Source organism: Lynx canadensis, chromosome B1, assembly GCF_007474595.2.
Source record: "Lynx canadensis isolate LIC74 chromosome B1, mLynCan4.pri.v2, whole genome shotgun sequence".
Lineage (NCBI taxonomy): Eukaryota > Metazoa > Chordata > Mammalia > Carnivora > Felidae > Lynx > Lynx canadensis.
In genome coordinates, this window is record NC_044306.2 from 160,603,326 (window position 1) to 160,628,937 (window position 25,612).

The window sequence follows — 25,612 nt, forward strand, 5'->3', positions numbered from 1 at the left end:
CCTAAAATTCGCCTGAACTCTTTAACAGACCCTTTTCTTTTTTTTTTTAGTTTCAAGTTTTTGTTTAAATTCCAATTAACATACAGTGTAATATTAGTTTCAGGTGTATAATTTAGTGATTCATCACTTACATATAACACCCAGTGCTCATCACAACTGTCCTCCTTAATACCCATCACCCATGTAACCCATCCCCTGGCCCACCTCCCCTCCAGCAATGCTCAGTTTGTTCTCTATAGTTAAGAGTCTGCTTTATGGTTTGCCTTCTCTCTTTTTCCCCTATATTCATTTGTCTTGTTTCTTAAATTCCACATGAGTGAAATCATATGGTATTTGTCTTTCTCTGACTCACTTATTTCACTTGGCATAATAGTCTCCAGCTCCATCCACATCATTGCAAATGGCAAGATTTCATTCTTTTTGATGGCTGAGAAATATTCCATTGTATAAATATGCCACATCTTTTATCCACTCATCAGTCTGTGGACATATGGGCTCTTTCCATAATTTGGCTATTGTTGATAATGCTGTTATAAACATCAGGGTGCATGTACCCCTTCAAACCAGTATTTCTGTAAATACCTAGTAGTGCAATTGCTGGATGGTAGTGTATTTTTAACTTTTTGATAATCCTCCAAACTTTCTTCCAGAGGAGCTGCTCCAGTTTGCATTCCCACCAACAGTATAAGAGGGTTCTCCTTTCCCTGCCTCCCCAACATCTGTTGTTTCTTGTGTTGTTGATTTTAGCCATTCTGACAGGTGTGAAGTGTTATCTCATTGTACTTTTTGATTTATAGTTCCCTGATGATCAGTGATGTTGAGCATCTTTTAATGTGTCAGCCATTTGGGTATCTTCTTTGAAAAAATGCCTATTCATGTCTTCTGCTCATTTTTTAACTGGGTTATTTGTTTTTTGGGTGTTGAGTTTTTTTTTTTTTTTTTTTTTTGTTTTTTTTTTTTTGTTTTTTTTAATTTTTTTTTTCAACGTTTATTTATTTTTGGGACAGAGAGAGACAGAGCATGAACGGGGGAGGGGCAGAGAGAGAGGGAGACACAGAATGGGAAACAAGCTCCAGGCTCTGAGCCATCAGCCCAGAGCCCGACGCGGGGCTCGAACTCACGGACCGCGAGATCGTGACCTGGCTGAAGTCGGACGCTTAACCGACTGCGCCACCCAGGCGCCCCTGGGTGTTGAGTTTTATAAGCTTTTTACAGATTTTGGATACTAACCCTTTATCAGATATGTCATTTGCAAATATCTTTTCCCGCTCTGAAGGTAGCCGTTTAGTTTTGTTCATTGTTTCCTTTGATGTGCAGAATCTTTTGATCTTGATAAAGTCCCAGGAATTCATTTTTGCATTTGTTTCCCTTGCCTCCAGAGACATCTAGTAAGAAGCTGCTGTGGGCCAATATCAAAGAGGTTACTGCCTGTGTTCTGCTCTGGACTTTTATGGTTTCCTCTCATATGTAGGTATTTCATGCATTTTTAAATTTATTTTTGTGTATAGTGTAAGAAACTGGTCCAGTTTCATTCTTTTGCATGTTGCTGCCAAATTTTCCCAACACCATTTGTTGAAGTCGCTGTCTTTTTTCCATTGGATATTCTTTCCTGTTTTGTCAAATATTAGTTGACCATATAGTTGTGGGTCCATTTCTGGGTTTTCTATTTTGTTCCATTGATCTCTGTGTCTGCTTTTGTGCTAGTACCATATACTGTCTTAATCACTAAGGTTTGTAACGAACTTGAAGTCTGGAATTGTGATGCCTCCAGCTTTGCTTTTCTTTTTCAAGATTGTTTTGGCTATTTAGAGTCATTTGTGGTTCCATACAAATTTTAGGATTGTTTGTTCTAGCTGTGTAAAAAATGCTGGTAGTATTTCGATAGGGGTTGCATTAAATGTGTAGATTGCTTTGGGTAGTATAGGCATTTTAACAATATTTGTTTTCCCAATCCATTAGCATGGAATGTTTTCCCATTTTTTGTGTGTCATCTTCAATTTCTTTCATAAGTGTTCTATAGTTTTCAGAGTACAGATCTTTTACCATTTTGGTTAGGTTTATTCCTAGGTATCTTATGGGTTTTGGTGCAATTGTAAATGGGATCAATTCCTTGATTCCTCTTTCTGCTGCTTCATAATGGGTGTATAGAAATGTAACAGAGTTCTGTACATATATTTTGTATTCTGTGACTTCACTGAATTCATGTATCAGTTCTAACAATTTTTGGTGGGGTCTTTGGGGTTTTCTAGAAAATTGTGAAAGTTTGACTTCTTCCTTGCCAATCTGGATGCCTTTTATTTTTTTGTTGTCTGACTGCTGTGGCTAGGACTTCCAGTACTATGTTAAATAACAATGGTGAGAATGGACATCCCTGTCTTGTTCCTGACCTCAGAGGAAAACCTCTCAGTTTTTTCCAATTGAGGATGATATTAGCTGTGGGTCTTTCATATATGGTCTTTATGATGTTGAGGTATGTTCCCTCTATCCCTACTCTGTTGAGGATGTTTATCAAGAATGGATGCTGTATTTTGTCAAATGCTTTTTCTGCATCTACTGAGAGGACTGTATGCTTATTTCTTCTTTTATTAATGTGGTGTTGACTGACTTGCAAATATTGAACATTTTACAACCCAGGAATGAATCCCACTTGATCGTGGTGAGTGATTCTTTTAATGTACTGTTAGATTCTATTTGCTAGTATTGTGTTGAGAATTTCTGCACCCATGTTCTTTAGAGATATTGGCCTACAGTTCTTTTTTTTCGTGGGGTCTTTGTCTTAAAATAAGCCCTGGCCCTGGTGTCAGGCAGGATTCAGGCCTGACACAGTGAGGGCAAATCCTTATGTGAAACACATGGCCTCCCTCATTAAATGGTGACTGATGTATCATGAAGCTCCTTTCAGGAAAGTGGGGGGAAGCAAGGGGAAAAAACCCTTCAATCAGATTATCTGTTTCCATGTTCCCCTGTCTAATTCATTAGCATTGCTTCAGCCTTTAATTACAACTTATTTGCCCCTTAACACCTTGCCTAGGCTATGCTAGGGGAATAATGTAAGCAGGGATTCAATGCACACAAACCAGGCCACAGTGTTAACAGTGGGACAGTTTCCTTGAGGCCAGTGTGGTCCTGGCAGCAACCAATCTTGGGGACATAGAACACTCAATCCAATAATTCTGCTCATCTAACAAATTATTATTCCAGCATCCATACTGGAGATTCTGGGTTTTTATTATTTTAAAATGAAGTGCCGTGTTCTTACACGTGGGCAAGTTATTTAATTCCTTGAGCTTTCAGGAGTGTGCGGTGGGGAGAGGGTTGCAACTTAAAATAGGGTGGTCAAAGAAGGCATTACTGATCAGATTATATTTGAAAAATAACTAGCTATACAGATTTTTCAAGGAAAGATTTTCCCATTCCAATAGTTAACTAGCAAGAGCAAAGGCCCCAGGGAAGAAGCATGCCCCAGAAAAATAATAGGTGACCAGCGTGGTTAGCCTCATCTATAAAGGAAAATAACTATATCCATCTCAAAGGGTTGCATACCTAGCAACTTCTAGCCATGGAGTGGGTATTCAATAAACGTTAGTTCCTTTTTCCTTTCCCACCCACAACACCTAGTATGAAACTCTGTATGTAGTCAATGCTCGGCCAACGCTGAGTTGAACTGAATTGGCACTTAATTGTTTAAAATATAAACTTAGTTTAAGTGTCTTATACAGGAAAATCAGTAAACTATCAGTAAGCTTTTATCACTTGAAGAGGTTTCTAGATAAAATACAGACTTGAAGTTGTAAGAATAGTACCCCACATCCACACTCTTTCGTCTCCAATGTCTAATACTCTGGACCCTTCTAATTTACCCCTTTGCTATTGCAAGCAACCTATCTGCATTTTGTCCCTCAAATTTCTGCTGCTTAATTCAAGAGTTCCCAGCCTGAAGTTCTCAAATACTTAAGGGATCTACAAATACAATAATGGGAGCCTATCACAAGTGTTTGGTTGGAGAATATCAAATGGGACATTTTTGCATCGTGCCTCATGTTTGAATGAAAACACGTTTCATAAATGTTTTCCAAGTCATCTTCTAGGACACTCACATTGAAATTGTGCATGGAGGAAGATGGCGGCGTAGGAGGACGCTGGGCTCACCGCGCGTCCTGCAGATCACTTAGATTCCACCTACACCTGCCTAAATAACCCAGAAAACCGCCAGAGGATTAGCAGAATGGAGTCACCGGACCCAAGTGCAGACGAGAGGCCCACGGAAGAGGGTAGGAAGGGCGGCGAGGCGGTGCGCGCTCCACGGACTGGCGGGAGGGAGCCGGGGCGGAGGGGCGGCTCGCCAGCCAAGCAGAGCCCCCGAGTCCGGCTTGCAAAAGCGGAGGGGCCTGACGGACTGTGTTCCGACAGCAAGTGCGACTTAGCGTCTGGGAGGTCATAAGTTAACGGCTCTGCTCGGAAAGCTGGAAGGCTGGAGGACAAAGGGAGGGTGAGCTGCGGAGCCCCCAGACGACAGAGCTCAGTTTGGCGGGGAACAAAGGCGCTCGCCAGCGCCATCTCCCCTGCCCATCCCCCAGCCAAAATCCCAAAGGGAACCGGTTCCTGCCAGGGAAATTGCTCGCTCCGCGCAAACACCCAACTCTGTGCTTCTGCGGAGCCAAACCTCCGGCAGCGGATCTGACTCCCTCCGGCTGCCACAGGGCCCCTCCTGAAGTGGATCACCTAAGCAGAAGCGAGCTAAGCCTGCCCCCCCTCCCGCCGTGCACCTTGCCTTCCCACCCCAGCTAATACGCCAGATCCCCAGCATCACAAGCCTGGCAGTGTGCAAGTAGCCCAGACGGGCCACGCCACCCCACAGTGAATCCCGCCCCTAGGAGAGGGGAAGAGAAGGCACACACTAGTCTGACTGTGGCCCCAGCGGTGGGCTGGGGGCAGACATCAGGACTGACTGCGGCCCCGCCCACCAACTCCAGTTATACACCACAGCACAGGGGAAGTGCCCTGCAGGTCCTCACCACACCAGGGACTATCCAAAATGACCAAGCGGAAGAATTCCCCTCAGAAGAATCTCCAGGAAATAACAACAGCTAATGAGCTGATCAAAAAGGATTTAAATAATATAACAGAAAGTGAATTTAGAATAATAGTCATAAAATTAATCGCTGGGCTGGAAAACAGTATACAGGACAGCAGAGAATCTCTTGCTACAGAGATCAAGGGACTAAGGAACAGTCACGAGGAGCTGAAAAACGCTTTAAATGAAATGCAAAACAAAATGCAAACCACCACGGCTCAGATGGAAGAGGTAGAGGAGAGAATAGGTGAACTAGAAGATAAAGTTATGGAAAAAGAGGAAGCTGAGAAAAAGAGAGATAAAAAAATCCAGGAGTATGAGGGGAAAATTAGAGAACTAAGTGATACACTAAAAAGAAATAATATACGCATAATTGGTATCCCAGAGGAGGAAGAGAGAGGGAAAGGTGCTGAAGGGGTACTTGAAGAAATCATAGCTGAGAACTTCCCTGAACTGGGGAAGGAAAAAGGCATTGAAATCCAAGAGGCACAGAGAACTCCCTTCAGACGTAACTTGAATCGATCTTCTGCACGACATATCATAGTGAAACTGGCAAAATACAAGGATAAAGAGAAAATTCTGAAAGCAGCAAGGGGTAAACGTGCCCTCACATATAAAGGGAGACCTATAAGACTCGTGACTGATCTCTCTTTTGAAACTTGGCAGGCCAGAAAGAATTGGCACGAGATTTTCAGTGTGCTAGACAGAAAAAATATGCAGCCGAGAATCCTTTATCCAGCAAGTCTGTCATTTAGAATAGAAGGAGAGATAAAGGTCTTCCCAAACAAACAAAAACTGAAGGAATTTGTCACCACTAAACCAGCCCTACAAGAGATCCTAAGGGGGACCCTGTGAGACAAAGTACCAGACACATCACTACAAGCATAAAACATACAGACATCACAATGACTCTAAACCCGTATCTTTCTATAATAACACTGAATGTAAATGGATTAAATGCGCCAACCAAAAGACATAGGGTATCAGAATGGATAAAAAAACAAGACCCATCTATTTGCTGTCTACAAGAGACTCATTTTAGACCTGAGGACACCTTCAGGGTGAAAGTGAGGGGATGGAGAACTATTTATCATGCTACTGGAAGTCAAAAGAAAGCTGGAGTAGCCATACTTATATCAGACAAACTAGACTTTAAATTAAAGGCTGTAACAAGAGATGAAGAAGGACATTATATAATAGTTACAGGGTCTATCCATCAGGAAGAGCTAACAATTATAAATGTCTATGCACTGAATACCGGAGCCCCCAAATATATAAAACAATTACTCATAAACATAAGCAACCTTATTGATAAGAATGTGGTAATTGCTGGGGACTTTAACACCCCACTTACAGAAATGGATAGATCATCTAGACACACGGTCAATAAAGAAACAAGGGCCCTGAATGAGACATTGGATCAGATGGACTTGACAGATATATTTAGAACTCTGCATCCCAAAGCAACAGAATATACTTTCTTCTCGAGTGCACATGGAACATTCTCCAAGATAGATCATATACTGGGTCACAAAACAGCCCTTCATAAGTTTACAAGAATTGAAATCATACCATGCATACTTTCAGACCACAATGCTATGAAGCTTGAATTCAACCACAGGAAAAAGTCTGGAAAACCTCCAAAAGCATGGAGGTTAAAGAACACCCTACTAACGAATGAGTGGGTCAACCAGGCAATTAGAGAAGAAATCAAAAAATATATGGAAACAAACGAAAATGAAAATACAACAATCCAAACACTTTGGGACGCAGCGAAGGCAGTCCTGAGAGGAAAATACATTGCAATCCAGGCCTATCTCAAGAAACAAGAAAAATCCCAAATACAAAATCTAACAGCACACCTAAAGGAAATAGAAGCAGAACAGCAAAGGCAGCCTAAACCCAGCAGAAGAAGAGAAATAATAAAGATCAGAGCAGAAATAAACAATATAGAATCTAAAAAAACTGTAGAGAAGATCAACGAAACCAAGAGTTGGTTTTTTGAAAAAATAAACAAAATTGACAAACCTCTAGCCAGGCGTCTCAAAAAGAAAAGGGAGATGACTCAAATAGATAAAATCATGAATGAAAATGGAATTATTACAACCAATCCCTCAGAGATACAAGCAATTATCAGGAAATACTATGAAAAATTATATGCCAACAAATTGGACAACCTGGAAGAAATGGACAAATTCCTGAACACCCACACTCTTCCAAAACTCAATCAGGAGGAAATAGAAAGCTTGAACAGACCCATAACCAGCGAAGAAATTGAATCGGTTATCAAAAATCTCCCAACAAATAAGAGTCCAGGACCAGATGGCTTCCCAGGGGAGTTCTACCAGACATTTAAAGCAGAGATAATACCTATCCTTCTCAAGCTATTCCAAGAAATAGAAAGGGAAGGAAAACTTCCAGACTCATTCTATGAAGCCAGTATCACTTTGATTCCTAAACCAGACAGAGACCCAGTAAAAAAAGAGAACTACAGGCCAATATCCCTGATGAATATGGATGCAAAAATTCTCAATAAGATACTAGCAAATCGAATTCAACGGCATATAAAAAGAATTATTCACCATGATCAAGTGGGATTCATTCCTGGGATGCAGGGCTGGTTCAACATTCGCAAATCAATCAACGTGATACATCACATTAACAAAAAAAAAGAGAAGAACCATATGATCCTGTCAATCGATGCAGAAAAGGCCTTTGACAAAATCCAGCACCCTTTCTTAATAAAAACCCTTGAGAAAGTCGGGATAGAAGGAACATACTTAAAGATCATAAAAGCCATTTATGAAAAGCCCACAGCTAACATCATCCTCAACGGGGAAAAACTGAGAGCTTTTTCCCTGAGATCAGGAACACGACAGGGATGCCCACTCTCACCGCTGTTGTTTAACATAGTGCTGGAAGTTCTAGCATCAGCAATCAGACAACAAAAGGAAATCAAAGGCATCAAAATTGGCAAAGATGAAGTCAAGCTTTCGCTTTTTGCAGATGACATGATATTATACATGGAAAATCCGATAGACTCCACCAAAAGTCTGCTAGAACTGATACATGAATTCAGCAAAGTTGCAGGATACAAAATCAATGTACAGAAATCAGTTGCATTCTTATACACTAACAATGAAGCCACAGAAAGACAAATAAAGAAACTGATCCCATTCACAATTGCACCAAGAAGCATAAAATACCTAGGAATAAATCTAACCAAAGATGTAAAGGATCTGTATGCTGAAAACTATAGAAAGCTTATGAAGGTAATTGAAGAAGATTTAAAGAAATGGAAAGACATTCCCTGCTCATGGATTGGAAAAATAAATATTGTCAAAATGTCAATACTACCCAAAGCTATCTACACATTCAATGCAATCCCAATCAAAATTGCACCAGCATTCTTCTCGAAATTAGAACAAGCCATCCTAAAATTCATATGGAACCACAAAAGGCCCCGAATAGCCAAAGGAATTTTGAAGAAGAAGACCAAAGCAGGAGGCATCACAATGCCAGACTTTAGCCTCTACTACAAAGCTGTCATCATCAAGACAGCATGGTATTGGCACAAAAACAGACACACAGACCAATGGAATAGAATAGAAACCCCAGAACTAGACCCACAAGCGTATGGCCAACTCATCTTTGACAAAGCAGGAAAGAACATCCAATGGAAAAAAGACAGCCTCTTTAACAAATGGTGCTGGGAGAACTGGACAGCAACATGCAGAAGGTTGAAACTAGACCACTTTCTCACACCATTTACAAAAATAAACTCAAAATGGATAAAGGACCTAAATGTGAGACAGGAAACCATCAGAACCTTAGAGGAGAAAGCAGGAAAAGACCTCTCTGACCTCAGCCGTAGCAATCTCTTACTCGACACATCCCCAAAGGCAAGGGAATTAAAAGCAAAAGTGAATTACTGGGACCTTATGAAGAGAAAAAGCTTCTGCACAGCAAAGGAAACAACCAACAAAACTAAAAGGCAACCAACGGAATGGGAAAAGATATTTGCAAATGACATATCGGACAAAGGGCTAGTATCTAAAATCTATAAAGAGCTCACCAAACTCCACACCCGAAAAACAAATAACCCAGTGAAGAAATGGGCAGAAAACATGAATAGACACTTCTCTAAAGAAGACATCCAGATGGCCAACAGGCACATGAAAAGATGTTCAGCGTCGCTCCTTATCAGGGAAATACAAATCAAAACCACACTCAGGTATCACCTCACGCCAGTCAGAGTGGCCAAAATGAACAAATCAGGAGACTATAGATGCTGGAGAGGATGTGGAGAAACGGGAACCCTCTTGCACTGTTGGTGGGAATGCAAATTGGTGCAGCCGCTCTGGAAAGCAGTGTGGAGGTTCCTCAGAAAATTAAAAATAGACCTACCCTATGACCCAGCAATAGCACTGCTAGGAATTTATCCAAGGGATACAGGAGTACTGATGCATAGGGGCACTTGTACCCCAATGTTCATAGCAGCACTCTCAACAATAGCCAAATTATGGAAAGAGCCTAAATGTCCATCAACTGATGAATGGATAAAGAAATTGTGGTATATATACACAATGGAATACTATGTGGCAATGAGAAAAAATGAAATATGGCCTTTTGTAGCAACGTGGATGGAACTGGAGAGTGTAATGCTAAGTGAAATAAGCCATACAGAGAAAGACAGATACCATATGGTTTCACTCTTATGTGGATCCTGAGAAACTTAACAGGAACCCATGGGGGAGGGCAAGGAAAAAAAAAAAAAAAAAAAAAGACGTTAGAGTGGGAGAGAGCCAAAGCATAAGAGACTGTTAAAAACTGAGAACAAACTGAGGGTTGATGGGGGGTGGGAGGGAGGGGAGGGTGGGTGATGGGTATTGAGGAGGGCACCTTTTGGGATGAGCACTGGGTGTTGTATGGAAACCAATTTGTCAATAAATTTCATATATATAAAAAAAATAAAAAATAAATAAAAAAAATACAAATACAATAATGGGAGTCCACAACCTTTAGAATATTTCAAAAGGTCAAATGGCATCCTACACTATCCACAGTCAGTATAGGCTACCTCAAATACCCAATTTGTTTCTGAATTATATCATCTCCATGTTACCTCATACTGATAGGAGACTCTGATTAATACTTACATCTGTCCTTAATTAAAAAAAATACCAAATATAGTTTGTTTTGTGAGCAATAACAAAAAAAATCTTTCAAAACATGAGATTATGGTCATGGATAAAGATAACTAAAAGGTACTTTGGTGGTAAAATTTTGGGGATCAGCTATATAATTGATAAGATGCAACCCCCAAGTCATGCCTTTTAATATCTAGAAACAATGAAGATACTGTCCATTGCCAGGAAAAAAAAAAATCTACATCCATATTCAACAGAAGAAGGGCTTCATCATGTAAGCACTGCATAAGCCCTGCTGAGAGAGCCTGAGCCAGCTTTCCAGAAAGGGTGGCTAGGTGGAGGAAAAAGAAAGCCAGAGTTGCAGACAAAACATTTTATATACATTAATCTTTTAAAACAAGTTAGCTTCTGGCTTCCATCATCACTTCCAAGCCAAGTTTTCCCTCGCTACCTTTTTCTTCACTGGCTAAATAATGTTTTTTTAATGTGTCACTTTATAGACTGACAGTTTCCTAGTTTATTCCTATAGACACTTTAATTGGGTTGTTACTTCAATTGGAAATAATCTCATTAACATTTGCTTCTTCTGTGTGGAGGTCTGACTAACATCCATCCTCTTCATTCACTTCTTGTGTATTATGTCACCACAGCTACATCTCTAACCTATCTCTTCATCTTAACACAGGCTTCCCCCATCTTTCATGTCTTGCATTACCTCACAATGTCTAGTCATTGTCCTGTGCAGAAACGAAAGAAAGTGCTTGAAGGATTTTCACATTTGAAGGCAGATTTTTTTTAAATGAGGATTACATTGCTGTCCCATGTCTTCATTGATTATTAATCTCCTATGGCTTGCCAACAGCTCAGAAAGTTTTTGAAATCCTTACCTTGGGTGCAGAACAATAAATATACCTTAATATAACAATAATTATGGAAATGATTACAGGTCTGAAGTGATTAATACAAACAATTTTCTCAGTCAAAATGCTCTTCTACATTTAACTATGTTGTTTATATTCAGAGAATATTTTCTTTCATAACAATCAGGCACATCATATTTGTTTAACAATAATCTTTTTAGACAATGGGGATATGATTAAGTAATAAAGATAGCACAATTTCCTTATAGGATCAAGCCAAATTAACCAGCCAAACAAAAGCAAGAAGTGGTATAACACCACGAACAAAAATATGTGTTTTAAGTATAAAAGCTTATCGGGTATAAACTATTTCACTGTGTGTGTTTAGCCCCAGGAGAGTTTGCTTACCCAGCATACATTTATTTGAAGTAATGTGGTATGTTAAGTGGGCACTTGGTAATACTCAGTAAATGTTAGTTTTTCTACCAGCTCTTCTGAATTTCATTTTCTCTCAGTAAAATCTACTTGATTATATTTGTCCTATCAACTTCTCAGGAGTCTTGTGAGAAAAGAGAAATTTTTTAAATGCAAAGCATTACATAAAGATAAGGTGGTGGTATTTACTGCCTGGATGAGTTGAAGGAAATAAACCCCTAGAAAACATAGCAAATAAGAAATCCAAGAGTTGGGACACCTGGATGGCTCAGTCAGTTAAACGTCCAACTCTTGGTTTCAGCTCAGGTCATGATCTCACTGTTTCATGGGTTTGAGCCCCATATTGGGCTCTGTGCTGTCAGCACAAAGCCTGGTTGGGATTCTCTCTCTCTCCCCCTCTCTCTCTGCCCCTCCCCCACTTGTGCTGTCTCTGTCTCTCTCAAAATAAATTAAAAAACAAAACTAAAAATCCAAAAGTCTAAATAATAACAATAAATGTAAATGTTAAACAATAACAATAAATATGAATGATTTAACCCACTTATTAAAAGAATGGATACAAATAAAATTATTATTATTGACTTCTCATCTATATGAGCCACTGACATGAATCCTTGATATTTCTCTTTAATGATTCTACTCTGTTACTTCTTCTAGCTCCATCTTAGCCAAACAGAGTAAGCATCGATTGTTCAGGAGGTATCTACTTTGTGCACTCTATGTACACTTTCTTTTTTCTATTGATAAATTTCATTAGCTACTGTACTTGAAATAGAGGTGAGGGGATATTGGGATACATTGACCTGGAGCTTCACAAAATCTGTCACAAGATTGTCAATGCAGCATCCCAAGTCCCTTAAAGGTTCAGGCCTAACATGTAACATACACCTAGTATTTAGCAAACAAGTAAAACGCTGAGTGAATCTAAGGAGAGTTCTACATCTCCATCTTCTTCCCCCATCTCACTTCTTAATCACTTTAACCCTCTTGTTTCCTTTTTCTGTGGGAATTAGAAAAGGGCCTTATGACCAAGAAAAAACACAGGAACCCCCAAGATAGGCTTTCCCTTCAGATGCCCCAGATTGAGTCTGTACCATCAGCTAGTTAGAGTCTGGGAGAATAGTAGTACACCTACAATCTTACCATTTCCTTGCAATGCCAAAGGGACCAGTATCTATAAGAAGAAAAGTAAAAGCAAACATTATATTCAATAAGAATCAAAGACATGATAAAGACAGCATCACAAATCAATACAAAAAGAGACTGTGAAAAATAACTATCTAGGGGAATGGCCAAATTAAATACGTCACAGCATGTACCAAAATAAACCACAGGTAAATCGAAGAGTTAAATACTTTTTTAAAAAGTTGAATTAGAGGACGCCTAGGTGGCTCAGTCGTTTAAGCGTCTGACTCTTGATTTTGGCTCAGGTCATGATCTCAGGTTTGTGGGATTGAGCCTTGTGCACTGTCAGTGCAAAGCCTGCTTGGGATTCTCTCTCTCCCTCTCTCTGCCCTTTCCCCTGCTCTCAAAAATAAACACTTTTTTTTTTAAAGTTGAATTAGAGCAAAAGTAAGAGAATATCTACTTAATCACTGGATTTTAATATCAGTTAAAGGCAACGAAAGATATAGAGGGAAAAGATAAATAGATTAAAATATTTAAAACTTAAAACTTCTGGGTGCCAAAAATTAAAACTTAAAGAGGAAATGAAAATATTTGGCAACAAGATGACAAAGGGTTATTAAAGTCTTAATACCTGAAGATTATAAAAGTGTAGATGAATACGAAAACACCAAGGTATGTGTCAAAAGTTGAATGGACAAAGGATAGAAACTGAATTAATATAGGAAGACATAAAAACATATATGAAGGCATAAAGACATATAAAGATGTATTTGGTAAGACATAAATAAAAGAAAAAGTTCATGTTTACTTGTAATCAAAACAATGTAAGTAAAGGATGAGATTTTTTTTTTAACTATAAAATTAGCAAAAGAATTTTGCAAAGGATAATGAAATTAGAAGAGTAAGACAAAGGGTGCCTGGATGGCTAGGTCAATTAAGCGTCTGACTCTCAATTTCAGGTCAGGTCATGATATTGCAGTTTTTGAGTTTGAGCCCCAGGTCAGGTTCTGCGCTCTGTGCTGACAGTGTGGAGCCTGCTTGGAATCCTCTCTCTCCCCTTCTCTCTCCGCCCCTCCCCTGCTTATGTTTTTTTTTTTTCTCTCTCTCTCAAAATAAATATATTTATAAAAAAAAGAAGAGCAAAATGAGATGAGTATTTTTGTGTACTGCTGGTAGAAATCTAAACTAGTACACTTTATGAAAAATAATCTGGCAGTATAAGTCAGCAATGTTTATGTCCTTAATCTAATTCTACTTGTAGAAATGTACCCTAAAGAAATCATTCCAAGTGCAGGCAAAAATGGATGCACAAACGTGTTCATTGCATTATCAGTGGAAAATTGGGTCCACCTGAAATGTTCAAAACAGAAGAAATGGTAAAGCAAATTAAAAATCATGTTTAGTTTTTTTCTAAATGTGGGAAAATGTAGGCAATCATACAGGCCAAGCTATGTAAAGGCCTATTATAATAGGCCACAGAAGGACAGATTGTTCCAGTTTTTTCTTGGAGTTTTTAATCATATCTGAGAATTCTGAAATATCATTTCCTACCCTCTGAAGTGTTTTGGGTAACGAAAAGTGAGTGTTCTCTGGCATCAAACATGATTCAAACCCCAGTTCTGTGACTCAGCTATACAACCTTGGATAAGTTACTTACCTTCTCTGAGACTCAGTATCCCTTCTCAGATAGAGGGTAATAGGTATGTCTGTATAAAGAGTACTGACATATATGTAAAGTACTCTGCAAATAGTAGATGAATGGTAGTCAGAATTATTAGTTACTACTTTAGCATATCAAGGTAGGAGCACTACAGGAAACACAGCAACCAAGTATTGATTGGGCTCCCATTATGTGTAGCAGTGCTCAGAGAACAAAAATGAACAGGACATGTTCACCTCTCAAGGAGTTTACAGCAGAGTAGGAGCTAGGCTACAAACTTAAAAAAAGAAAAAAAAGTAAATGGAATTTTTGCATTGGGATTTTTTCTATTACTCTACTGTTTTTAATGTTTACTTATCTTGAGGGGGGAGGGAGGGGCAGAGAGATAGGGGGAGAGAATCCAAGCAGGCTCCACACTCAGTGCAGAGATGCACGTGGGGCTTGATCCCACAAACCATGAGATCATGACCTGAGTTGAAATCAAGAGTCTGATGCTTAACCTACTAAGCCACCCAGAAGCCCCCTATTACTCTGCTTTTTAAGGCTAAACTGAGTCAGACCTAAGGAAAAGGGAAGAGTAGCCCTACAAATACACCCCTTGTGCCCAGTCATGCTTGTCCCATGGACTTTTCACGTATCACCAAGCTTGGTTTTCAGCTTTATATACACAGGTCAGAAAGTCAGTATAACACTGAATAAATCTTTTAAAAAATTCTACAAATATTAATAATATGAATGAAAACACTTTTCCTATTGCCCTATCATGGTAGTTTCTCCCACAGGTAGAGATTGCACTCTTATTTTGGAAATACTTTTGATGTTATCTTACCAATTGGTGGAATAGAATAGCTCTCAGGTGGCTATTGTTAGCTAATGTCCCAAGTAAGGCAGTATTACCATGGTTTCCAAACTAGAATCACCCTGGGATGTTTAAAAATTGTAGGGCCCAGGGGCACCTGAGTGGCTCAGTTGGTTAAGCATTGGACTTTGGATCAGGTCATGATCTCATGGTTCACAAGTTTGAGCCCTGCATTGGGCTCTGTGCTGATAGCTCGGAGCCTAGAGGCTGCTCTGGATTTTGTGTCTCCCTCTCTCTCTGCCCCTCTCCTGCTCAGTCTCTGAAAAATAAATAAATGTTTAAAAAAAAATTGTAGGGCCCAGACTACACCCTAGACCAATTAAATCCACAATCTTTGGAGGTGGAACAAGCACTGGTATTTTTCAAAGCAGACAAGTTTGGGCTCTACCACATATTGTTTAATGAGTAAGGCTACTGGCTCTGGAATCAGACAGCCCAGAACCAAATCCTGACTCTCATCAGGAGAGAGAGGGAAAGCATTTCAGACAGAAGAAATGGCAAGCGTAAAGGCTGAGGTGGAATCAAGCAAAAGGCACAGTAGGATAGTTGGTCAGGGTGGCTGGAGAGAAGCGAGCAAGGGAGAGGACAGCACAATTTGTGGTTGGGCCAGATCCAATGAACCCTGCCAGAGTTTGGAGCAAAATGATGAATATCATCTCCCTCTAAGAGATAATCAGAACATTATGGCTGTTATACGCCTTAAATGTCTGTATTTTATTCTGTAACACACAAACCACATCACACACATTGCCACCTCCAGCTACAAATGGGATGGTCCAAGCCATTTAAAAGAGAAGGCTGCCATCTGCTGGGAAAGAGCATGACTAAATCTGTTCCCTGATGGCAGTGACGAGGCATTGTTCACTGTGAGTCTCATTGCAAGCACAAGTAAAGTATTCTGTAACATGACAAGGATGAAATATTAAAGTATAGCTGTTCTCCACTTTGTCCTCTACCCTGACTCCTAAGGATCCCATGTTTGAGATGCTCAGCCTCTAGTCCTGGGTTGTACCAAATGGTGTACAACTGACCTACAAAGTAAAGGCAGGAAGCACATCTCAGAATAGATCTAGGGGGCACAGGAAGAGAAGGTAAGAGAGAGTCAAGGTGGAGTTTGAGAGAAATAGGAAAGGTATTTTTGGAGATTAGCTGTCATGATGATTGGGACCTGGGAAGAGAAATGCTTCAAGAGCATTTTAGCAGGTTTTGCTCTTATGTATCCCTTCAAGATACTTCAGTAAGAGACCTACTTTATTTTTCAAGTCTTTTTGAAGTAAAATTTGTGCTTGTTTTGTGTACACTATTGTTTTGAAGATTGGTCTTGAAGCAGTCCATTTCTATTTTGGGTGTGACTATGTAAACAGTGGGATGTTCTTTGATATGCATAATAAGCTATGTGATCCATTACTACTGTTCATTCTTCTTGATCCTCTCCTAAGCACGGCTCCCTAGCACTGTGCTCCCCACTGCCTTAGCTCTGGGTCATTGGGCAAGACATAGGAGAGCATGGGAAAGGGTTTTGCTTGAAGGTGGGAAAATAGAGGCAGGAAAAAGGGTAAGTCCTTCCATTTGGTTAAACTATGACAATGACGACAACAGAAACCAGGGACTTCTGTGCAAACCAGAGATCAAAACTAGCACTTTTGTGACACATTTTCTCAAATTTCAAATCTATTTTTCATGTTCATTTTTACCCAATTTCATCTATGTGAAGACGGCACTGGCAACTGGTAGCTGCTAAGAAAGCTGTATTTATAACCCACACAAGGGGCACCTGGGTGGCTTTGTCAGTTAAGCATCAGACTCTTGATTTCAACTCAGGTCATGATCTTGGGGTCATGAGTTTATGGTCGTGAGATCAAGCCCCACATTGGACTTTGTGCTGAGCGTGGAGCCTGCTTAAGATTTTTCTCTCTCCCTCTGCCCCCTCCCTGGCCCATGCTCTCTCTAAATAAAAATAAATAAATAAATATAGATTAATTAATTAATTTAAAAAAAAACTTTAAAAACACTTTATAACTCATACCAAACACCACAATAAATTCCAAATGGATCAAAGATTTAAATGTTTTTTTTTAAAGATTATAAAAGAAGACACATGGGTAATTCCTTCATAACCTGCAAGGGGAAGAAGGACTTTCTAATTATGATTCCATACAGAAGTTAAAGAAGAAATGACTGATAAATGTTATTATAAAAATATTTTTATGGCAAAATAAAACAAAATAAAAATAAGCAAAGACAAAGAGACCATTAATAAACAGAAAAAATAGGTCATACATATCCCCGACAAAGGGCTAATCCTGCAAGTATGAAAAATACGTAGCAACTCAAAAGGAAAATAGAATAGGCAAATGACATGAAAAAATATATATATATAAAAAGATGCTTAATGTCATTCAGATGGTAAGGTAAATGCAAATTAAAACTTAATTGACATACTAGTTTTTCATCAATTAGATTTTCAAAAAGCCAGTAGTTCAACCACACTGGTTGAACCACAATGGTGAAGCTATAGACAATTCCATTGCTTGTGGGCATCAACTCCCATGGAGGGTGATTTTGTTAAATCAAAGTTCCAGATGTGTTTACCCTTCAGTGATCTCACTTCTGGAAATTTATTCTACAGATATAACTGCATGACATGTACTAAATGATATCACATACAGGTTTATCTATTATAGCATTGCTTATAATAGCAACATCCTGGAAACAAACAAGGTGTTAAACTAGTAGTGGCACAACTATGTAACAAAACATGGGGTATCTGTTTTTCTTTTTCTTTTTTTTAATGAAAAAACTCTATATTTAGTTATATGGGAAGATACACTGTCAAGTAAAGAGTGAAGAACAGTATGGCTTACGCTACCCTTTGATAAGAAAGGGGGAACACATACATAAGCTTGTACAGTATTTTCTTGAATTTATATAAAGATGCATAGAAATGAATAAAAGTGGTTACTTATAAAAGGGGAGAGGGGCGCCTGGGTGGGTCAGTCAGTTAAATGTCCAACTTCAACTCAGGTCATGATCTCGCGGTTTGTGAGTTCGAGCCCCGCATTGGATTCTGTGCTGACAGCTCAGAGCCTGGAGCCTGCTTGGGATTCTGTGTCTCCTCCTCTCTCTGTCTCTCCTTCCCATGCTCATGCTCTCTGTCTTTCAATAATAAATAAACATTTTAAAAAATGATTAAAAAACTAAATAAACATTTTAAAAAAGGGAGAGAGGGAACAGAGTGGGAGGTAGACATTTCCTTGTAGTCTTCTATTGTTTTGGTTTTTTAATCATGTAAATATCTTACAAATTTCAAAATAGCTTTAAATTTTAAAAAAAAATTTACTCAATATGATTTCCCTCCATACCCCCTCACTTGCCTGAGATTCTTGCTTTTATTACTTCTCTAATCCCTTATAAATCCAAGTTAAGTACTCTGAGTTCTGTATGCTTGAGATTAAGTATTTAATCTCTATTTCAGCCTATTTTAGGTAAGTAGCTTAAATGAATACTTTGTTCCTATTTTTTTCTGAGCCTTTCTTCTCCATTAAAAATAGAAGTTGTATTGCCATTAAACTCAGAAAAATGAAGTATCCCGTAGGATACTCCAATCACTTTACTTTGTATGCTATACGGATGTGTTATTGTTATCAACATGTTCAGCCTTCCCAATCACACTGACAGTCCTACCCTTGTCTTACTCATCTACAACTCAGTGTCTACACCCTAAATATATTAAGTGCTCAATAAATTTTAACAGTGACACCCATGATTAGGTGATGATATATTAGTAAGATGATCGGCCCTATACTATAAATTTTTAAAATATGCACACAACCAAACTGCCATGATCCAGTCATCTTTACACCCCCACAGGACACAAAGAGTGCTTTAGTAGATGCTCAGCAAATGTTTGTTTGTTTTTAAAGTTTATTTATTTGAGAAAAAGAGAGCAGGCAGGGGCAGAGAGAGAGAGAGAGAGAGAGAGAGAGAGAGAATCCCAAGAAGGGTCTGCACTGTCAGCACAGGGCCCAACGCAGGGCTCAAACTCACAAACGGTGAGATCATTACCTGAGCCAAAACCAAGAATCAGATGCTTAACCGAATTGAGTCACTCATGTACCCCAAATGTTTGTTGGAGGAAGAAATCTTATTGAGTGAACAGAAGCATGGTGACATGTTGGCTAAATATTGCCTAATATTTACACTATTTTATGTAAATATTATGCAAATATGCTGGATGCTTATTTAGCTTTACTAAGGGAATTGATGTAAAGACTTAGAATTTTTAACAAGGAAAATCTAGAAAACAATTGAGAAGATTGGGAGTTTTAAAACAGTATTTATTTTCTAAAGCAGAGTCTGAGAACTTTTGAGAGTCTCATCATCACACTAGTTCAGAGGGGGCTACTTTAGGCATCATGGACAGGGAAAGCCCTCTAAGAGCTAGGCTTTCTCACCTTTTAAATGTGGACTGGCAGAGAAAGACAAATACCATATGATTTCACTCATATGTGGAATTTAAGAAACATAACAAACAAACATGAGGAAAAACCAAGAACCAGACTCTTAACTATAGAGAACAAACTGATGGTGACCAGAGGGGAGGTGGGTGGGAGGATGGGTTAAATAGGTAATGGGGATTAAGGAGTGCCCTTGTGATGAGCACCAGGTGATGTAAGTGTTGAATCACTAAATTCTACACCTGAAACTAATATTTCACTTTATTAACTGAAATTTTTTTTTAAGATTTTTAAGGAAAACCTTTTAAGTAATCTCTACATCCAGTGTGGGGTTTGAACTCACAACCTGGAGATCAAGAGTTGCACGCTCCACTGACTGAGCCAGCTAGGTGCCCCATAACAAATTGGAATTTAAATATAAACTCGGCTGAAAAAAAATTTTAAGAAAAAGAAAAAACCCAACCAAAACAAAATAAAATAAAAATGTGGACTGGGATCTGAATAGGAATTAATCATGAGACAAAATCCTGAAACACAGTATCTTGGGAGACAAAACCACAAATATAGATTCTGAGGCCAGAGCAGGTATGGGATTGGCCTTTTAGAGAACAGAAAAGAAGCCGGTATGACTGGGGCAGAGTAAGCAAGAGGAAGAACAGAAGAAGGTGAGGTTAGGGGACCCATGGAACTCTAGAATCCCTTGCAAAGGTTTGGTTTATGCTAAGAGCAACAGGCTGCCACAGGCAGGATTATATAACAAGGGTGGCATCCTTATTTTATAAAATAGCATCCAGTTTGACTGAGCCAAAAAAAAAAATTACTATTTCTCCAACCCTTCTTTCTTCACCTTCAAATCCAGTGCCTCCAATGCAAGTTCAGAGGAAAAAGCCAAATGAAATGACCATGAGACGGGAGCAAGGAGGCCCACGTGGCTTGAGACTAGAGATGGTGTGGAGAGTGGTGGGACATTTGGTTGAGGAGGCAGGCAGGGTCCAGATCATGTGGGACCTTGCAGGCCTGCTAAGGACTTTAGATCACAAACTAAGTGAGATGAGAACCCCCCTCTGGAGAGGTGAAAGCACAAGAGCTGCATATAATTTATGTTCTAAAGATCTGTGATTATTATATGAACAATAAACTGGGGGGGGGGGGGAGGCAGGGGCGGGGGGCAGGCAGGATAGGACCAGAGTGGAAGCAAGAGTAAGCTGAAAGCTACTGTGGTAGACCAAGCAAGAGATGACAGTGGCTTACAAAGGTGATGAAGCTTTAGATGTTAATAAATGGTCAGTTATGATATATCTTAAAATTGGGGTTTGCAAATGGTTTGGAGGCTGAGTGTAAGAGAAAAACAGGTGTCAAGAATGACTCCAAGGTTTTTTATCCTAGCACCTGGATGAATGAGTGATGGTACCATTTGCTGAAAAGGGGAACAATAAGGAAAGAACAAGCTTGAGTGTGCAAGTAAGAGCTCAGTCATGGACACGTTCAATTTTACATGCCTACTAGATATTCAGGTACAGATATTAAATAGACAATGGTTATAAAACTTGGGAGCTCAAGGGAGAAATTTGAGAAGTTACCAGCATACAATTAAAGCCATGGAACTGATGACATAACCCAGGGAACCTAGAGGCTGGGAAGAGAAGGAGGATCTAGGAAAGAAAACTGAGTCAGGAACAATTGATGAGGTAGGATGACAATGAAGACAAATAAAGACTTCCAAGAAAGAGGGAGAGAATGTGTCAAATTAATAAGATGAGGATAAAGAATTAACCATTGATTCTGGCAAGGCAGAGGTCATTATGACCTCAACAAAAGCAACTTCAGCCAAATAGAGGAGATGAACATTTAAGTGGGTTCTCAAGAGAATGAGAAGAGAGTATATGGAGATAATGACTTATAGACAACTACTGTTTTTGAGGAATTTTTCCTCAACATGGGGTTAAGGGAGTTTGTTTTTTCTTTTTTTTAGACAGGAGTTATTGATGCATGTTCATGTGCTGCATGACCCAGGAGAGAGAATAAAATGATACAGGAGAGAAGAGGGGCTAATTTTAGGAGCAAAGAGCTTAAAGTTAGATAAGATAGGATCCAACATACAGGTTGAGAGAATGGCCTTTAATAGGAATAAGGACAGTTTATCCATTTTTAACAGGAGGAAAGGTAGAGTATATATATGTACAGATGCTGGGAGTTTGGTAGATTCCATGTTGGAAAATAGATTGACAGGGGAAATGTAGTACGTTTGCACTGAGAGCCCATTTGAATTTCAAGGTCATTAATTTAAAATCAGTGAGGATAGTTGTTTTTCTCTTGTCATTGGTTTTCAAGTGCAGGCAAGAACTGGACTGAACTGGGCAAGAACGACAGAAGGAGAAGCAAGGGAGGTAAGGATATTTGCAAAGGAGTGATTCTACTGGTGGACCATGGACTATCAAGTTAAGTAAAGGGAGACAGAGGACAAAAGGTAGTGATATATATACAAAAGGTAGTGAATGGTTTATAGCATCAATAGGTTAGAGGACCTTTTGAAGTTGAAGAATTGATGGGGGGTACAAGGAGGAAGAGTGAGCTGGAAAGATATGATATGGTTAGAGATTAGAGTGCTTGATAAGGAAATTTTGGAAATGGCACAGCAATTGACATTACAAAGACTAGAGGAGTGGGTGCCTAAGATGGGATGAAGGACACCATCATTCAAAGTGAGGAGGTCAGGGGCACCTGGGTGGCTCAGTCAGTTGGGCATCCGACTTCAGCTCAGGTCATGATCTCGCAGTTCCTGAGTTCGAGCCCCGTGTCGGGCTCTGTGCTGACAGCTCAGGGCCTGGAGCCTGCTTCAGATTCTGTGTCTCCCTCTCTCTGACCCTCCCCCGTTCATGCTCTGTCTCTCTCTGTCTCAAAAATAAATGTTAAAAAAAAAATAAAAAAAAAAAAAAAAACAAAGCGAGGTCAAAGAATTGAGAAGCCAAGTGAATAATCCATGTGAATACTGAAATTTCATGCATGATAAGGTTGGCAGTGGAGAGAAAGCCAGTAAATTAGAGCAGTTTCAGTGGAGTGGAGGGAAAAGAAGCCTAACTAGGTGGGTTGAGGAGAGAATAATGGGTGGAGAAATGGAGTCAGTGAGTATAGACAACTTTTTGGACAAGTTTTGCAGTGAAGAACAGAAAAATGATGGCAATGGGGGGAAAAGGAGGGGTCCGAAGAGGACATGGGGTCAAGGGTTTTTTTTTTTTAAGATGAAAGGTTCTAGAGTGTATGTTTATAGAGTATATGTGAGCATTCGTGGGGCTGATTCATTAGAAATGGAGAAATTAATTCTGTAGGAGACAGGGTTGATTGTGGCAAGAACAAAGTTCTTCAGGAGACAAGAGTGGAATCCAAACCACAAATGGAAGACTTTGCTTTTCATAGAAAAAGGCACATTTCTTCTCTGAAATATGGAAAAAAGAATCTATAAGTATAAATTTGGGCAAGGCAATAGATTAGTGGTAAAAAAAAAAAAAAAGAAATAAGAGAGTTCATGACTGATTGCTTCTATTTGCTCAATAAAGTGTAAGGCAGTCTTCACCTGTTTGGAGGCCAAAAGTATAACATTTGGAGGAAGGTAAAGAGGACAGTCACCTTCTCAGAGACTAGGAGAACTAACTTACTAGTGAATAAAGTGGGATTGCTAGAAGTATCAAATGATTGACTAAGATTTGTGGTCATGTTGAAATAAAAGCAATTATATGATTGTGTGATTTTGTACAGCAAGAGTCAGCTGCTCAGGTGCATGCAGAGGGTGGATGGTTAAGTTTAACCTGGGTTGGGGTTTTGCCAGGAGAAGTATGGTAGATAGCCAAAGAGTAAATGGAGTGGGGAAATATGTGAGCCCCTGAGAGACCATAGAATGGAAGCTGATAAAGAGGAGTCTAGGAGAACATGAGTGTAAAAGCGGTCAGCTGAGGGACTGGAAGCCCAGTTTGGACAAAGAATTGTTCTGGGTGGGGTCATCAAGGAGAGGTCATAAGTGAACCAATGGGGTTAGAGCAAGGGATGTTTATACCCAAGATCCGTCAGCTCTGTCACTTTGTGAACTTGGTGAGGCCTATAAGCATTTAGTAAATGTATATTTTAAATGCCTCTGGAGTATTTTGTTACTACAACTTTAACCATGTAATAGCTAGCATTTATTGAGTACCACCATGTGCCAAACACTGACAAAAATATCCTCCCTTCAAGGATGCCATCTTTTAATTGGGGAGAAAGATAACGATGTAGTACAAAATCTTAAGTGCTATAAAGAAGTAATGTTTGAAGTGGCAACCCAGAGAAAATGCAGTGACTAACTGTAGTGAAGAATTAAGGGCTTCAAAGAGAAGTTACAATGAATAACCAAGGCTAGGAAGTCATCAGGTGAAGAGAGGGAGAGAGTGAAGAGATTCAGTTTCTCTTTACCAGAGTCTCAATTACTCATCAGATGACTGCAAAGCAGCAGGTAAACGACACAAAAATTACCTTCCTTTAAAATAGGTGAGCTCTTGCATGCAAACATCTACACAGGGCGGGGTTGCTCAGTGTCTCTGGAAAGGGCCCCAGCACCTACCCCTCAGGCAAGAGAGCGGAATCCGTGGCGGGAATCTGGTCACCAGAGAAGGCGCGGTCACTATGGCGGCGCTGGGAAGCAACTCGGCTTTGTGGGGCTTGTGGGTTTCGCGGGAAGCAGAGGGCCCCCGGGGCTTACGGGATCCCAGGCGTTTACTGTGATTGCGCAGTGCATGGGGCTCGTAGGCTTCGTGGGGCTCTTGGGGCTCATAGAGTTCGTGGGGCTCATAGCGCTTGTGGGGCTCATAGCGCTTGTGGGGTTCATAGGGTTTGTGGGGTTCAGATGTCTCCTCGGACCCATAAAACTCAATGCCCCGGTCTCGCGTGATCTGCCCGTTGGCCTCCCCCGGTTCCTCCTGCTCCTCGGGTTTCTCCGGCTCCTCGGGTTCCTCGGGTTCTTCGGGTTCTTCGGGTTCCTCCGGCTCCTCAAGCTTGTGCACGTCGAGGAGCCTGACTACAAAGGGCTTCGGATGGGCTTCGCGGGGAACGGCTATTTCTGTCGTGTCATGCCCATCCGAAAACGCTGATGAGCCTGAATGTTCTTGGTTCTCCATTGGCGCCCACCCTCTCGACCGGACACAGGCGCACTGTTTGTCTTCTGCGCGACCCGAGGGGCCTGGGGTGGGCGGCGCCCAAGCCCCGCCCCAGCCCGGCCAGCGCCCGGCCAGCCCCGCCCTGGGGCCCTCCCGGCAAATTCTCCGGTTGCCAAGGGGACGCGCCTGCTCCAGGCGCCCACCTGCGCGCGCTAGCCGGCTGAGAGAAACCTGCGAGGTCCTGAGCCGCAGTTCCCGGTGTTACCGGCGAGGACTCCCGAGCGCTCTCGGTAGCTCTGTGTTACTTGCCGAGGCCTTGAGGCCGAACATACCAGCTTTCAGTGTAGTTACAGCAACGCTCAGGCAGCAGAGCCGGGTCCCTTTTCGGTTCAGAGGTTCTCTGGCGCCAGTTCTCCTTAGGCCTTTGTTCCCTAATCACGCTGGGAGGAGTAATAGTCTAAGGCCCTCGATCTCTAAGATTGATTTCCATCAGTGTCTAGTAAATGCACAACAATCATAATGTGGGTGTGGGAGATGGGTGAGACCAATATGTCATTTGGTCCAAACTGTCCTTCTAAAAGTAGAACTTGTCCTTTCTGTGGGGAACTCATTCCATATGATTTGAGGGGCTAGTCCTGCTCCCCCTACCAGGTCTGGGCAATTTGGCCACAGAGATTGGTTCAGAGATCAATATGTGAGCCTAGCAGAGCCAATCCTGTCCCTCCATGAGATTTGCTGAATTGTTGCTTGGAAAGAGAGAATTCATGGGGCCCCTGGGTGGGTCAGTTGGCTAAGTGTCTGACTTTGGCTCAGATCATGAACTCAAGGTTTGAGTTTGAGCCCCAGATTGGGCTCCATGCTGACAACTT

The 25,612-nt window shown here is 40.4% G+C and overlaps 1 protein-coding gene across 1 annotated transcript in view; it reads right to left on the reverse strand.

The window, feature by feature from the left end:
* Positions 1-24,766, reverse strand: part of THEGL (theg spermatid protein like) — a 61,992-nt gene extending 37,226 nt beyond the window's left edge. The window contains exons 1-2 of the mRNA XM_030311948.1: positions 24,212-24,766; positions 12,663-12,693 (exon numbers count right to left, since the gene is read on the reverse strand). Coding sequence (XP_030167808.1) covers positions 12,663-12,693; positions 24,212-24,764 — 584 coding nt within the window. The 5' untranslated portion in view covers positions 24,765-24,766. The remainder of the gene's footprint in view (positions 1-12,662; positions 12,694-24,211) is intronic.
* Positions 24,767-25,612: the final 846 nt, after the last annotated feature.